We start from the raw sequence: 15,013 nt of genomic DNA, 5'->3' as shown, positions 1-15,013 counted from the left end.
GGAAAATCTGAATTTGACCAGGTTGGTGAATAACATTAACAGTCTGTTACTGCTAGTATGTATCTTTTCTTTGTTGCATATGTAATATATTAGAGAGAGAGAGAGAGAGAGAGAGAGAGAGAGAGAGAGAGAGATTCTAGATCCTAGTAAGAGGGGGGAGGGGGTGTGGAATCTGGTAAACCTGTCACTGCTTCCAATTGCTAAATAAATAGAATTGGATTTACATCATAATTTCCTCCCCCCTGTCTCTGTTTTCTCCCCTCACTCTCTCTTCATCACATCCTCACCCCTCTCTCCCCCTCTCTCCTCTTCACCACTCTATTCATTCCTCCACTCTTCTGTCATCTTACCCCTTTCTCTGATCTTCTGTCTTGTTTATTGTTATTGCAAATGAAACACTGATTGGGAACTGACGTCGCTTAAAATGAGTTTCTATATCAGTTGGAGTCAGTGTTATAATGGGGATGAGAGAGTCTCTCCAACTGCTGGATCTGTGAGGCAAGTATTTTAAATCACAATATTTTGCAACATTTTTATCTGTTAATGGGTAGGATTACAAAATCTTGGCTGATTTAGATTCCATAGTATTCTAGTTATAGGCTGATAAGTCATAAAATCAACTGTCCTATTTTTTATACATCTGACAGCGAGGAAGAAAACAAAACAGCTCACTGTCCCATGCACAGTTTGTTTGAAAATATGTTCAAGAAAAACAATATATACAAGATTAACAATTTGCATAATGGTTTTCACACCGTCCTATCATAACTGAAACAGCCCGTGGGAAGGAAATTGAAATTGCTCATTTTCATAGCATACCTCATCATTTTTCTTCGTGTAGTTGGTTTTAACAGAAAACTTGTACATTGTCATTTTGAAGGAAAAAAAAGTATCTGCATCCATCTGAACGTTTATTAGAGTATTGTGTAAAAGTATACAAAAAATATAGCCTGCATCTGTCCTTATGTTCAATAGACAACTGTACAAAAATTTGAAGTAAATCAATCAACAACTTTTTGAGATTGTTGTTAACAATGTTTCACTTTTCTATCTTAAGTACATATTCATACATCATATAGATTACAAAATATATAGCCTATGTATGTGTGAATGTTCATTAGAGTATCATGTAAAAGTTTGAAGTAAATCAGTTGAGAACTATTTCAGATTTTTGATAAGAATATTTCCCCGTTATACACGGTGTCCCATTTATCTGATGAATACCTCCCCAAGTATAGCAGACTGGGCATGGAAGCAGCACCTGCTGGCTGTTCAAATGGGTCCTGTGGGACTGCACTATGCCTTCCCCCCCACACCTTTTTCTTTTCTTGGGTTTTAGCCTGAAGGCCATACAGACATATGCGCCTTGTTGGTCAGTGTCATTCAAGCAGTGAAACAGGCATCACGAGTGTAATAGTGAAGCCTGCAAATGCAACAATGGCAAGAGCGAATTATTCAATTCCACAATGAGTGTTTATTTACAGTTCATATGTGCCTACATAGTCTGGTTCCGAGATTATTTGAACAGAAGTTTCCAGGTGTTAAAGATCTGAGTTGTGATACAGTTCACAAATTAGTGAGTAAATTCCACAAAATGGAAAGTGTTCAAGACAAGCAGTGTAAATGACAATGTACAGTGCTCACAGAAGCTCGTATTGATGACATTGCATATCACGTGGAAAATCAATTAATTCAATATCTCAGAGAGAATTACATCGCGTGATGAATAATTTTTTGAGCAAATGTTATAAATGCATGGAAAATAATGGCAGGCAGTTCCATCATCCCCATGCATGATGTGGGTGAGTACAAAATTTATTTGCTTATATTTTAAATGTAGTCAAGTCGTACTGCAGCAGTAGGCAGGCGACATTACATCTGATCACCGGACAACAGAGCGCTCGGTGCCTGGCATCTACTGCACTGCACAGGTGGTCATCATGTAAATGGAACACCCTGTATGTTACATATACACATTTCTACATTACAAATATATATCCCATGTCTTCCTAATGTTCGTCATAGTATTACATAAAAATTTTAAGTAAATTGGTAAACAACTTATTGAGATTTTCAGTAACAATGTTTTGCCTTTATATATTTGAAATATATAGGGTGGTACATTGATCGTGACCAGGCCAAATATCTCACGAAATAAGTGTCAAAAGGAAAAACTGCAGAGAACAAAAGTTGTCTAGCTTGAAGGGGGAAACCAGATGGCACTATGGTTGGCCCGCTAGATGGTGCTACCAGTGGTCAAACGGATATCAACTGTGTTTTTTAAAAATAGGAACCCCCATTTTTTATTACATATTTGTGTAGTTTGTGAAGAAATATGAATGTTTTAGTTGGACCATTTTCTTGCTTTGTGATAGATGATGCTGTAATAGTCACAAACATATGGCTCACAATTTTAGATGAACAGTTGGTAACAGGTAGGTTTTTTTAAATTAAAATACAGAAAATAGGTAAGTTTGAACATTTTATTTTGGTTGTTCCAATGTGATACATGTGCCTTTGTGAACTTATCATTTATCAGAATGCATGCTGTTACAGTGTGATTACCTGTAAATACCTCTTTAATGCAATAAATGCTCAAAATGATGTCCGTCAACCTCAATGCATTTGGCAATACGTGTAACGACATTCTAGTTTGGTCTCTTGCTGCAGTATACTGATAGTGTTCAGTACTCACAGGCCCTTGTGCCTTCAACTGTTGAAACCAGAGAACTACCGGGGACAGGCATTTAAATAGTGAACAGTTACTATATGAATTAAGGATTCATAGCCAGCCAGTGGAAGGCAACATTAATGAGTTGGTGCAGCATCTCTGTGGCGCACTAAAGTACCCACCGCAACTGAGCCCTGCTGGAAAGTTTCATGCATTAGGCTGATAACATTAGACACGCTCAATTACTGTTGTGTGTGACGATCGACAAGTCTTAGGTTGTTGGCAATATAATTGATGGAGTGCGGCCAGAAGACCATTCATGGGCTGTTTATGCTAAGAGACCAAGTACTTTTATGACATTGATCAGGTGGGATGAGATACAGAAAGTACTAGCTCTGATTCCCAAAAATGAGAGGCTGCTACCCAGCAAGGGACTATGCCAGGCAGTGCTTCCCCTCAGCATCATGGGCAAAGATGGAAAGGTGTAATGGTGGAAACTGTTTCATGTGTAACAATCAGACACATTTTGCCCAGGAATGTGGGAAATGTGGTAGCAAAGTAAGTGTCAGAGATAGGTTCAGAGGAGACAAGAGATTGATTGCCAGCAGGATGCAATAAGTTAAGAGGAGTCAGTAAGTCCTCCTGTCCATTTACCTGTGCTGCCATCAACCATGAACTGGTCTGTGGATAGTTGGATTCTAGCAGCAGCATTTCACTGCTTAATTACACTTGGTATACTGAGAATAAGCATATATGTTGAATAGATATGTGGAAATGGATTAATAATTGCTTAAATAATTGGAAAAATTGATTGGAAAGAATAGTTGAAAAAACTCTGAAGGTAATTTATGAATCTGTGCACGATCTTGGTTGAACTCTACCAATATCAACAGACCTTTAATATCATTGCGTTCAGGGCCTGTAAACATAATTTGCATTACGTACTGCAGCTTCCAGTGCTGCGCAGTACCAAATAATTACTGCAACCATTGCAGTTGTCGATCTATCCTATGAAGCATGATATTTTTAGTAGAAGTAAACCCATAGGTGCCTATCAAATCTGAGTCATTATCTTCACATTAATTCCATTGTGTTTAGTCTTGAGTGTGACAATGTCGATGCAGGAATGCTCCTCCATATACCGTGTGAATTATTCTTGCCTGCACTGAGTCTCTTGATTGCAGGATCTCAGTGATGAGTGAACTGATGAACATATAAGATTTGAACTCTTAAGCATGCAAACAAATATTCCTTTTTTAATAGCTTTTTATAATACTTTTGATGATTGGTTATAATACACATTTTTAACAATGCTGGTATGGTAGTCAAACATATGTCCATATACCACCATTTCCCAAAACAAAAAGGGTGAAAGTGCATGAATTAATAAATTGAAGAGTGTGTTTCTTACTTTGTTTCATACAGATATTTAACAATGTATCAAAACATTATGCTTGCCACAAAACAACTCATTAATTTACATTTGATGGTGTTTATAAGAAAATAATGATTCAATACAATGTCCTAAGTTCCCAAGTTTAAAGTCACTGAATAAACAGGTTCTTAGTGTTAATGGCCAATCGCTGCCCTTGCTAGGGGAGTTGCAAGTTAATTTGAGAGTTCAGGAATTTTCAGGGCCTGTTAAACTTCTTTTTGCAGAACAGCTGTCTGTTGATTTCCTGTTGGGTTGTTATTTCATAAAAAGAACAGGTTGTGTTTTATCAGACTATTCAGCAGACAAGTCTACTTCAAGTTTTGTACAATTGAGTGTTTTCAATTATGCAATCATGGTCGTCATTGTGCAGTCAATAATGTGAACTCTGGAGAGTTCCAATTTGATGATGGACATTCGGGGCAGGATGACACACAGCGATTACTACAGTTGTTAGATAAATTTGTGGACATTTTGACTGACCAGTTTGGAGCAAAGGATAGAACAGAGTGTTGAATCCAACTCACTGATCAGAGCCCAGCATGAAGCCATCCTTACTGTTTGTCACCAACCAAGTAGCAAGAGCTGAGGAGGATTGTTGAAAAGTTTCCCTTGGAAAGAGTCACTAGACCATCTACTTCTCCATATGCCTCACCCATGGTTTTAAGTCACCAAGGCCAATGACGAAGGGAATATTAAATGAGGAGGTGGTTTTGGAGTCAGTTCTCTTGCCTCACCTTCACACATGCTCCACATGGTGTATGTATATAACAGACATACCTTTGGACCTGAATCAGACTTACCACCAAATACCTCTGGCTGAAGAGTCAAAACAAGAAATGGCCTCCTGCACTGACTGGATTTTGTACGAGTTCAACACTGTTCCTTTCGGGTTATCAACTGGTGCAGCAATCTTATCATGTTTGCTGGATAATGTTTTGGACAAGATGGTATTTAATTGTGTGTATAATGGTCTGGATGATATTGTTGTTTACAGCACGTCCTCTGATGAACACCTCAAACATCTAAGCAGTTGTTAATCAATTTTAGGGAGACAAGATTAACAGTTAAACCTGTTAAGGTTAATTTAGTCCATTCTGAGATATCTTTCTTAGGTCACCTGGTTTTTGTTAATAGTGTCAAGACTGACAATGACTGCACTAAGGTTCTTTATAATTTTCCCACACCTCAGGATAAGAAAGGGAATTGTCCAGTTTGTCAGTATGGCCGAATTTTTAGGAGATTTTTGCTGAATTTTGTCCAACTATGGTCTAATAGCCAACAGTCTGCCTTTCAAGCTTTGAAGAAAGCACTCAGCAATGCCCCAATGTTAGCCATTCCTGATTTTCAGTGTCAGTTTATTTTCCACACAGATGCTTCCAGTTCCAGAGTGGGTACTGTTTTGTTAGAGAAATTTGATGGGGACTGTATGTCAATCACTTACGGCTCAAAGGTTCTTTCAGCAACAGAGGTTAGATACATCTTGTATGAATTGGAGCCTTTGGCAGCGCTATTTGGTCTGGAGAAATTTAAATTTTATTTAGAACACCATCATTTCTTATTGAGAACAGACAATCAGGTGCTATTCTAGGTCTTGACGAGGCCTCGGTAAACCAGTAAGATAGTCCAATGGACAGTACAGATCTCAGCTGTCTGATTTGTTGTGAAGTGCATGTCGCTAAGAAAGTTGTTACTACTTATTCTAATGCTCATAGATAATTGTTACCGTCTCACTTTTTGTTTTGTGTAAGATGCAGTAGGTTCAAATGTCTCTGAGCACTATGGGACTTAACTTCAGAGGTCATCAGTCTCCTAGAACTTAGAACTACTTTAACCTAACTAACCTAAGGACAACCCACACATCTATGCCCGAGGCAGGATTCGAACCTGCGACCATAGCAGCCGCCTGGTTCCTGACTGAAGCACCTAGAACTGTTTGGCCACAGTGGCTGGCAGTGACGCAGAGAGAATGATCAATTAAAAGGTATAGGATTAATGCATCGGTGGGAGTAATGTGGGACATAAGATGCTGCACCAACAATCAGCATGGTCTTGTAGCCTTCTGTTGTGTGTGGTCAAGATGGTTGATAAAGTCTGGTTTGTAAGTAGAGCATGCAGTACGGTTTGTAAGGCAACAAGAAAAATACAGGAAAGAAGAGAAAGGAGGACGCACATTGAGTTATAGTTATGTATAAGAAAATAGTAACACAGGAAACAGCACTGGGTTAGGAGCAAAAGTCTGACAATGGAAAATCCAGGATGGAATGTAACAATATTAAGAAAAGGAAAGTCGCTGCTCACTATGTAGTGGAGATGCTGAGGCACAGATAGGTACAACAAGAAGACGGTCACAATTAAAGCTTTTGGACTGTAAGGCCTTCTTCAAAAATATATGATATATATACATGCACACCTAAGCATGTGCATGCATGCACATGTACACATGGCCCCCCAACACACACACACACACACACACACACACACACACACGCGTGCGGGGTGCGAGCACTGCAAACAGCATCACCAGTGCATGACGAGAGTGGCGACTGGATGGGTGTAAGGAGGAGCCTGGGGCAGGAAGGGGGATAGATAATAGGTTAGGGGTGGTAGACAGTGCAATGCTGCTGAGGAGCACTCAGGGACGAGGTGGAGAGGGTAGGGCAGCTATGTTAAGTTGAGATGTGAGACAAAGAGAAGGGGAGAGGTGGGGAGAGGGTGTAGCAGAAAAGGAGAGAAGTAAAGGGACTGGGTGTGATGATGGAATGAGCTGTAGTGCTGGAATGGGAACAGGGAGGCTGGATGGGTGAGGACAATGACTAATGAAGGTTGAGGCCAGGAGGGTTACGGGAATGTGCAGAGAAGGTTCCCACCTGCACAATTCAGAAAAGCTGGTTTTGGTGGGAAGGATCCGTATGGCACAGGCTGTGAAGAAGTAATTGGAATGAAGGATGTCACATTTGGTGGCGTGATCAACAGCTGGGTGGTCCACTTGTTTCTGGGCCACAGTTTGTCAGTGGCCACTCATGCAGACAGCCAGCTTGTTGGTTGTCATCCCCACATCTAATGCAACACAATGGCTGCAGCCTAGCTTGTAGTTCACATGACTGTGTCTGTCATCTATTTTTGATGAAAGCCTTAAGGGCTGAAAGTTTTCTTTGTGACAGTCTTTTTGTTGTGTCCATTTGCAATTCAGCATTTCTGATATATGGTGAGTAGCAACTTTCCTTTTCATAATATTGTTACAAAGTAAGGGTTAAAATATTCTTATTTGATTTTGTTTCTCATTTGGGGAATTTCAGCATTTCTCAGGATGAATTTCATAATTTTAAACATAAGCTTACAGCAGATATTGTGCCCTTGAAAAATACATTACAGAAGGGGTTTGTGGGGTTGAGGACGACTAGTGGAAGTGAATGTGGGAGGTGTTGAGGTCCTGGAGGAATGCGGATAGGGTGTTCTCACCCTCAGTCCAGGTCATGAAGATGTCATCAACAAACTTGAACCATATCAGGGGTTTGATATTTTCAGTGATTAGGAAGGATTACTCTAGATGGTTCATGAATAGTTTGGCATATGATAATGCTGTGTAGGTGCCCATTGCTGTAACATAGATTTGTTTGTAGGCAAGGCCTTCAAAGGAGAAGTAATTGTGCATGTGGGTACAGTTGGCCATTTTTAACAGGGCTATTTTTAACAGATTGGTCAGAGATAAAGTTCATATGTGCATCAATGTGTAATCTTTACAGTAAGTAGCAGTATATCCTTTGCATAATGTTATTGATACTCCAACCTGCACTGTCCATTGCTTGATTTAAGGTTCAGCATTCCTCTGAAGCACCACTTGCAACAGGATTCTATTCTCTTCTCGTCTGAACTGTTTATCGTCCCTGTCTCACTTTCATACAAGACTACATTCCAGACAAATACTTCCAGAAAATACATCCTAACAGTAATCTATATTTGATATTAACAAATTTCTCTTCTTCAGAATCGCTTTTCTTGCCATTGCTAGTCTACATTTTATAGCCTCTCTGCTTTGGCCCTCATCGATTATTTTACTGCCCAAATAGCAAATCAAAACAAAACTCCTTTAATGACTTGTTTCATAATCTGATTCGCTCACCACCCCCTGATTTAATTAGACTACATTCCATTATATTTGTTTTGCTTTTGTTGATGTTTCCTTTCAAGACACTGTCCATTCCATTCAGCTGCTCTTCTAACTCCTTTACTATCTCGTAACAGAATAACATCATCAGCAAAACTCAAAGCTTTTACTACTTCTCCCTGCACTTTTAATTTCTTCTCCACATTTTTCTTTGGTTACTTTTACTACTTGCTCAATGTACAATTTAAATAACATCAGGAACAGGCCACAATCCTTTCTCACTCGTTTCTCAACCACTGCTCCCCTTGCATGCCCCTTGACTCTTATAACTACTGTCTGGTTTTTATACAAGTTGCAAATGACCTTTTGCAGCCTGCGCTTCATTGCTGCAACCCTCATAATTTCAAAGAGTGTATTCCAGTTGACATTTTCAAAAGATTTCTCCAAATTTACAAAAGCTATAAACAAAGGTTTGTCTTTCCTTACCCTACATTCTGACATAAGTTATAGTGTCAGTATTGCTTTGTATGTTCCAACATTGCTCCACAATCCTAACTGATCTTTCCAAAGGTCAATTTCTACCCAATTTTTCCATTTTTCTGTAAAGAATTCATGTTAGCATTTTTCCACTATGACTCATTGAAGTGATAATTTGCTAATATTCACACCTGTTAGAACCTGCTTTCTTCAGAATTGAAATTATTACATTCTTCTTGAAATCTGAAGTATTTCACCTGTTTCATACATTTGCATAGCAGGTGTAATTGTTTTGCCATGGATGGCTCTCCCAAGGATATCAGCAGTCCTGACAGGATGTCATTGACACCAAGGGCCTTGTTTTGATGTCGCTCTTTCAGTGCTCTGTCAGATTCTTCTCACAGTATCGTCTCTGCCATCTCATCTTCATAATATTGCCTTCAAGATCATTTCGCCTGTACAGTACTTCTATACACTCCTTAAATCTTTCCGCTTTCCATTCTTTGCTTAGTAGTGGTTTATCATCTGAGCTGTTGATATTCGTACATCTTCTTTTCTCCAAGTGTCTCTTTTTAGTTACATCTACTTCTATGGCCTACATTTGTCCTCTAGCCATTCCGGATTACCTATTTTGAATTTCCTGTCAATCTCACTTTTTAGACATTTGTATTCCCTTAGCTCCTTCATTTGCTGCATTTTTATATTTTCTCCTTTCATTAATTAAATCCAATATCTCATGTGATATCCAAAGATTTCTACTAGGCCTTGTCTTTTACCTATTTGATCCTCCATTGAATTTACCATGTCATCTCTCAAAGCTACCCATTCATCTTCTACTGTACATCTTTCCCATTTTTCAGTCAATCATTGCCTAATGCTCCCTCTGAAATTCTTAACAACCTTTGGTTCTTTAAACTTATCCAGGTCCCATGTCCTTAACTTCCTACCTTCTTGCAATTTCTTCAATTTTAAACTTCACATAATAGTTAATCAGTTGTAGTCAGAATGCACATCTGTTCTTGGAAAGTCTTACAGTTTAAAATCTGTTTTCAAAATCTCTCTCTTACCATTGTATAATCAATCTGAAACTTTACAGTGTCTCCATGTGTCTTCCATGTATACATCTTCTTTCATAATTCTAAAATGAAATGTTATTGATGGTTAAATTATGCTCTATACAAAATTCTAACAGGTGGCTTTTTTTCACACCTCTTTCAGCCCATAGTCACCTTTTATTTTTCTTCATTCTCTTCCTTGTCCTACCATTTACTTCCAGTCCCTAACCGAGATTAACTTTCATTTCTATTAACTACCTGAATAATTTCTTTTATCTCATTACAGATTTCTTCAATCTCTTCATCAGCACAGGGAAGAACTATTAGTCCTGAAAGCTAAAAAGTGTATCCCTTTTACTTTTATATGTGTCTGCTGCCAGTAACACTGACTTTTCCTACTGAAAGTAACTGTCTCACAACTTATTAGTATTCACCAAAAATTTATCTTTCAATGTGCAGTTAAGTGCATGTTATAAATGAAGCATTTGAAATATCAAAACTGTGATGTGCTCTGGAAACTGGACTTGTGCCCTTAGTGCACCTGTTTCATGGCATAGACTAATGCACAAACAAATGACTAGTATATTTATAGTAAGGAAAGTTCTGGCAGAATGAAAGTAATTTAGGAGTAAAGCAGACCACTCATTGAACAGCAGAAGCATTGAGTCATCGATAGGCACACACAAAAGAAAATGAAAACTTTGGCTTTCAGGAGAAATCCTTTGACAAGCCAGAGTACACACACACACACACACACACACACACACACACACACACACACACACCTGTGCACATACACTGTGTCCGCTGGACACACAATGCTGAGACTGCAGTGCATCAGGAGGGTGGAGGCTATGTCAGGTGGGGTGAGTTGGGGGAAAAGAGGCACGAAGCTGAAGGGTGGGGGATGGTGGGGGGGGGGGAGGTGGTAACAGGTAACTAGTGGCTCAGAGGGAGGCAGCATATGTGCAGATTAGGAATGCAGGAGTGAGGGGTGCTAAGCCTGTTGCACACAGGTGCTGGAGACAGTGAGATGCTGTGGACGATGGATGCGACACAGTGGTGTGGCTCAGGAGGGGGTATCGACTGGCTGTCCACCAGAGTGAGTGGCCATCACCAAACCTTTTGCTGTGGATGAAGTTGAATGCCCGATGGCACAACATGCTGCTGAGCATGACGTGCTCGACTCTGATAGCTGCTTCATGACCCCTTGCCATCTGGATCCTTCACCCCAGCGACAGCTTTTCTGAAATAGGTGGATGCGAATTATCACTATGATGCAACCTTTGTTCCTGTAATCCTCTCAATCTTCATTTCTTTCAATCAACTGACCCCAAACTCTCTATTTGACAGTTTCCACATCCTCTGTGCTGTCAGCCCTCCCACATCACCCTCCAAGCAAACCACACCTCACCAGTTCCAATACCAGTGTGCCGTGTACCTGCCTCCCCTCCCATCTGCATCCCTAGCTAGCACCTGATGCCACCATCTGAGCCACTAGCTTACCATTGCAGACCCTTCCTTCAGCTTCCCAACTCTGTCCCCATCTACACAGTCCACCCGACACTACCCCCATCCTGGTCCACCTGCCAAACATAAATTTCGACATTGTGTGTCCAGCCTGCACAGTTTAGGTGCACAGGTGGGCATGCACATGCATCTGTACATATGAGGGTTGGAACTTAAATAGTGGCAACTATATATTCACAACCGATACAAAAGAGTTACATGTTTGCACCTGTTACTGTCCTTCAAAGTAGTCACAATCGTTGTGTAGGACCCGTTGCCAGCGATGTGGAAGGCATAGTATGCCGTTAGCAGAGCCTGTTTTGTTGATGGTGCAAATACAGTGGTCTACTGCCTGTTGAATCTCTGGAACAGTTCTGAAGTGAATGCCATGATGTGGTTCCTTCATATTCGGAATCAAATCAGTCACCGGGACTTAAGTTCGGGAGTATGGTGGATGGTACAGTGCTTCCCAGTCCCATCAACGAACAGAGCAGCCACAGCTTGCGCTGTATGTGCCAATGCATTGTCATGCAAAATGATGGGTGGGTTGTGCAGGAAGTGTAGCCATTTCTTTCACAAAGCTGGTCGCAGGTGATGCTCCAAAAATGAACAGTAATACTGCATGGAGGAATGTAAGGCATTAGGATAACACCATCACAGTTGGACATGAGTATCGCCATAACTTTTACCATACTGGGGCTCTGATGCACTTTTGACTTTCATGGTGACCCATAATGATGCCAATCTTGGATTGTTGTTTCAGTATTGGCTCATATGATGTGGCCCATGTCTCATCCAGTGTTACAATGTGGCATAAGAAAGCCTCTCCTTTGCACTCATAGTGCTCCAGGTGCATCTGAGCACCATCATAATGCCTCCATTTCTGCATTTCTGTCAAGTCATGTGGAACCCATCGTGATGCAATTTTTCGCATGCTCAGGCATTATTTCAGGATGTGAAGCACAGTCGTATGCGCTAATCTAGTTTTGTGGGTGAGCTCACTAATCTTATGGTGTCAATCACTATCCACTAACATGGCAACAGCATGCGCTTCTTCTTCAGAGGCGCTAGGACAACCTGCCTGATGCATGTCTGCCATTGTTTGCCGACCTTCATCGAAGGCTTTTACCCAATGTACCACTGTTCTGTATGGCAATGCCTATTCCCCGCATGCCTCTTGAAGACCTTGATGACTCTGTCGTGCTGTACAACCTCTGGCACATTCAATCTTGATCCTACTCCATCGTTCCTGTTTTGAAAACATAATGACATCGTTACGTTAAACTGCTCGCTCACAAGTGACTGTGTTTCTCTTGGTTGTGCACATGCTGCTGACATGGGATGGGCAAGTCCATTTGCTTGCAGGTAAGGTAAGTATGTCAACAACATGTGCTATCAGTGACAATAGTAGATTCCATCGCATAGTGTCTCCACAACAGGGTTGCCACTATTTAAGTTCCAACCTACGTATTTGTACTTAAAAGGATTTCTTCCAAAAGCCAGAAAAGTTTTTATTCTCTTTTGTGTGTGCCCCTAACTGATGTCACACTTCTGCTTCTCAATGAGTTGTCCTCTTTACTCTTAAATTATTACTGACTAGCATATTTGCACAAACAACTTGCCTTGCAATTGCCACTGCCAGTCCTGAGGCTGAGTAGAGGAGGAGTGTTGGGCATTGAAGTAAGAAACCAATTCTCTAAAAAGCTCTTTGTTACTTGTGAACTTTGCACACAACAGTAAGGAGAGGTGGGCTACAGAGTGGTGCAATTACTGCCACTGTAGGAAAGCTGGACAGGAGCAGAAATGATTCACAAACAAGTTAACACAGTAAACAGAAGCTTTGCTTTACTTGTACTTTTCCAAGCAAACAAAGACTCCTTACAAAGGATGCATCTAGCAATAGAGTCCAGCTATCACAATGTCAACAAGGATGAAGATCACAGTACTAGGCACAGGTACAGTGTTGGTGTGAGATTTTCAGTCCAGAGCTGCTGCAGGTGTGGCTGAGCAGTTGTGCTTCATTGGCTCCATCTGTTCCTGCATGACTATTATCAGTGTCAGATGGAAACTTGAAATTCTAGCAACTGTGATACAGCAGTAGTGTGGTATCAATATGTGATATCACAATTATGAAACACAAACTTACATTTGACATGTATGTAAACATGAAAGGAAATGCAAAGGAAATATGGACTACGATTTCAAAATTTTAGTTTTAGATATTGGTATGTTGAAAGCCTATACAGACCAGGAACCATCCAGAAAATGTTCTCAGAAATTAAGTGATATGAACTGTACTTGGTGGCAGTACAAGAGACAAGATGGTTGGGTGAGGGTACTCATAAAGAAGATAGATACATACTATTTTATGGTGGATTTCTAGATAAACATGAATTGGACACTGGTATTGTAATACATGAAAATATAGCAAATTTGGTTAAAGAATTCCAACCCATTAATAAAAGAATATCCTACACAGTACTAGGAAACTAAGTGTCACACATTGCATTTATCAATGTTCATGCTCCAGCAGAGAGTAAAACACAAGAGCAAACGAAAAAGTTCTATGAGCAACTAGAAGAAACAGTTGAGAGCACACCAACTAGACAGTTTTGGGAGATTTTAATGGAAAAGCAGGAAAAAGAAGAATTCTATATACCAAGTATAAGAAGGCACAGTCTGCATGACGAGACCAGTAACATTGGTCAGAGCATGATGTAGTCACTTCAGACAACCTGAGAGTGTAAGTTCGACTTACTTTGAACACCAGAGATTCCATATGTGACATTGTGCTCACCGGATGGAAGACCTACCAACCAGAAACATCACATAAAGGTGGAATAGCATTATGACCATAGAGTCATGGATGTCACATCTTAATGATTGCACATCACACAACTTCCTTGTTGCGTGTAGACTTAATACGATACTCACCTACAAGCTTAAAATGAAGGAGGGCACATTAGAACCTCCTCTGAATGTTGAGAACCTGAGGGAAAGTGCAGTTGCAGAACAATATGCCATAGAAAACAAAAACCCTGGAAGCAAGGGAGAACATGGACAAAAAGTGGAAAGAAATGAAGTCCATGGTACTAAGTGTAGTGGAGGATACATTGGGAAGAAAGGAAAGAACAAAGAAGAGAAGATTGTTCAACAAGAGATTTCAGAAGGCTACAGAAAAGAGAAGGAACATGTGGGAGAAGTGGTTGGTTGACAGGGAGAATGATCAGAAAAGGGAATTTTTTTTTTCAGTATTAGAAGGGGAGACAAAGCAGTACCTGAGAACAGAGAAGAGATTATATAACAAATTTTTTTGAACAAAAATTTAAAAAAAAAATTTTCCAGTGCATCAAAAATCCAAAATAGAGATTTCAGAGCTTAACCTTTTTTGTTAGAGAAAAGAACAGCAACTTGATAAATATCACAAAGAATTGTAGAAAGATGGAAAGAATACTTCTCAGAAATCTTGTTCACCCAGACCAAGATAAGTTGTTACCTGAAGACACCAAGAGGAAAGGAAAGATGATGTAGAATGAGAAGTGACCGAAGAAGATGGCAAGATTGAAATGAAAAGACTTAAAAACAACAAGGTCTCATGTGAGGGTAAAGTAACATATGAATTAATCATAGAGAGAGGTGAGAGCTTCCACTTACAGGTAAATAAACTGCTGCAGTTTAATATGAAAGAATGAGACATTGCCTGTAGAAAGGAAATTGGACATGATATGCCTGAGATACAACTAGGGAAGGAAACTGGAATC

At 40.0% G+C, this 15,013-nt stretch overlaps 1 protein-coding gene across 1 annotated transcript in view; it reads left to right on the top strand.

Moving 5' to 3' along the window:
- The window catches only part of LOC126249098 (uncharacterized), a 169,416-nt gene extending 154,950 nt beyond the window's left edge, over positions 1-14,466 (top strand). The window contains exon 3 of the mRNA XM_049950749.1: positions 14,169-14,466. Coding sequence (XP_049806706.1) covers positions 14,169-14,466 — 298 coding nt within the window. The remainder of the gene's footprint in view (positions 1-14,168) is intronic.
- The last annotated feature ends 547 nt before the right edge of the window (positions 14,467-15,013 follow it).

Source organism: Schistocerca nitens, chromosome 3, assembly GCF_023898315.1.
Source record: "Schistocerca nitens isolate TAMUIC-IGC-003100 chromosome 3, iqSchNite1.1, whole genome shotgun sequence".
In the NCBI taxonomy this organism is placed as follows: domain Eukaryota; kingdom Metazoa; phylum Arthropoda; class Insecta; order Orthoptera; family Acrididae; genus Schistocerca; species Schistocerca nitens.
The sequence above is the reverse complement of the archived record's forward strand: the minus strand, read 5'-3'. Positions and strand labels throughout refer to the sequence as shown.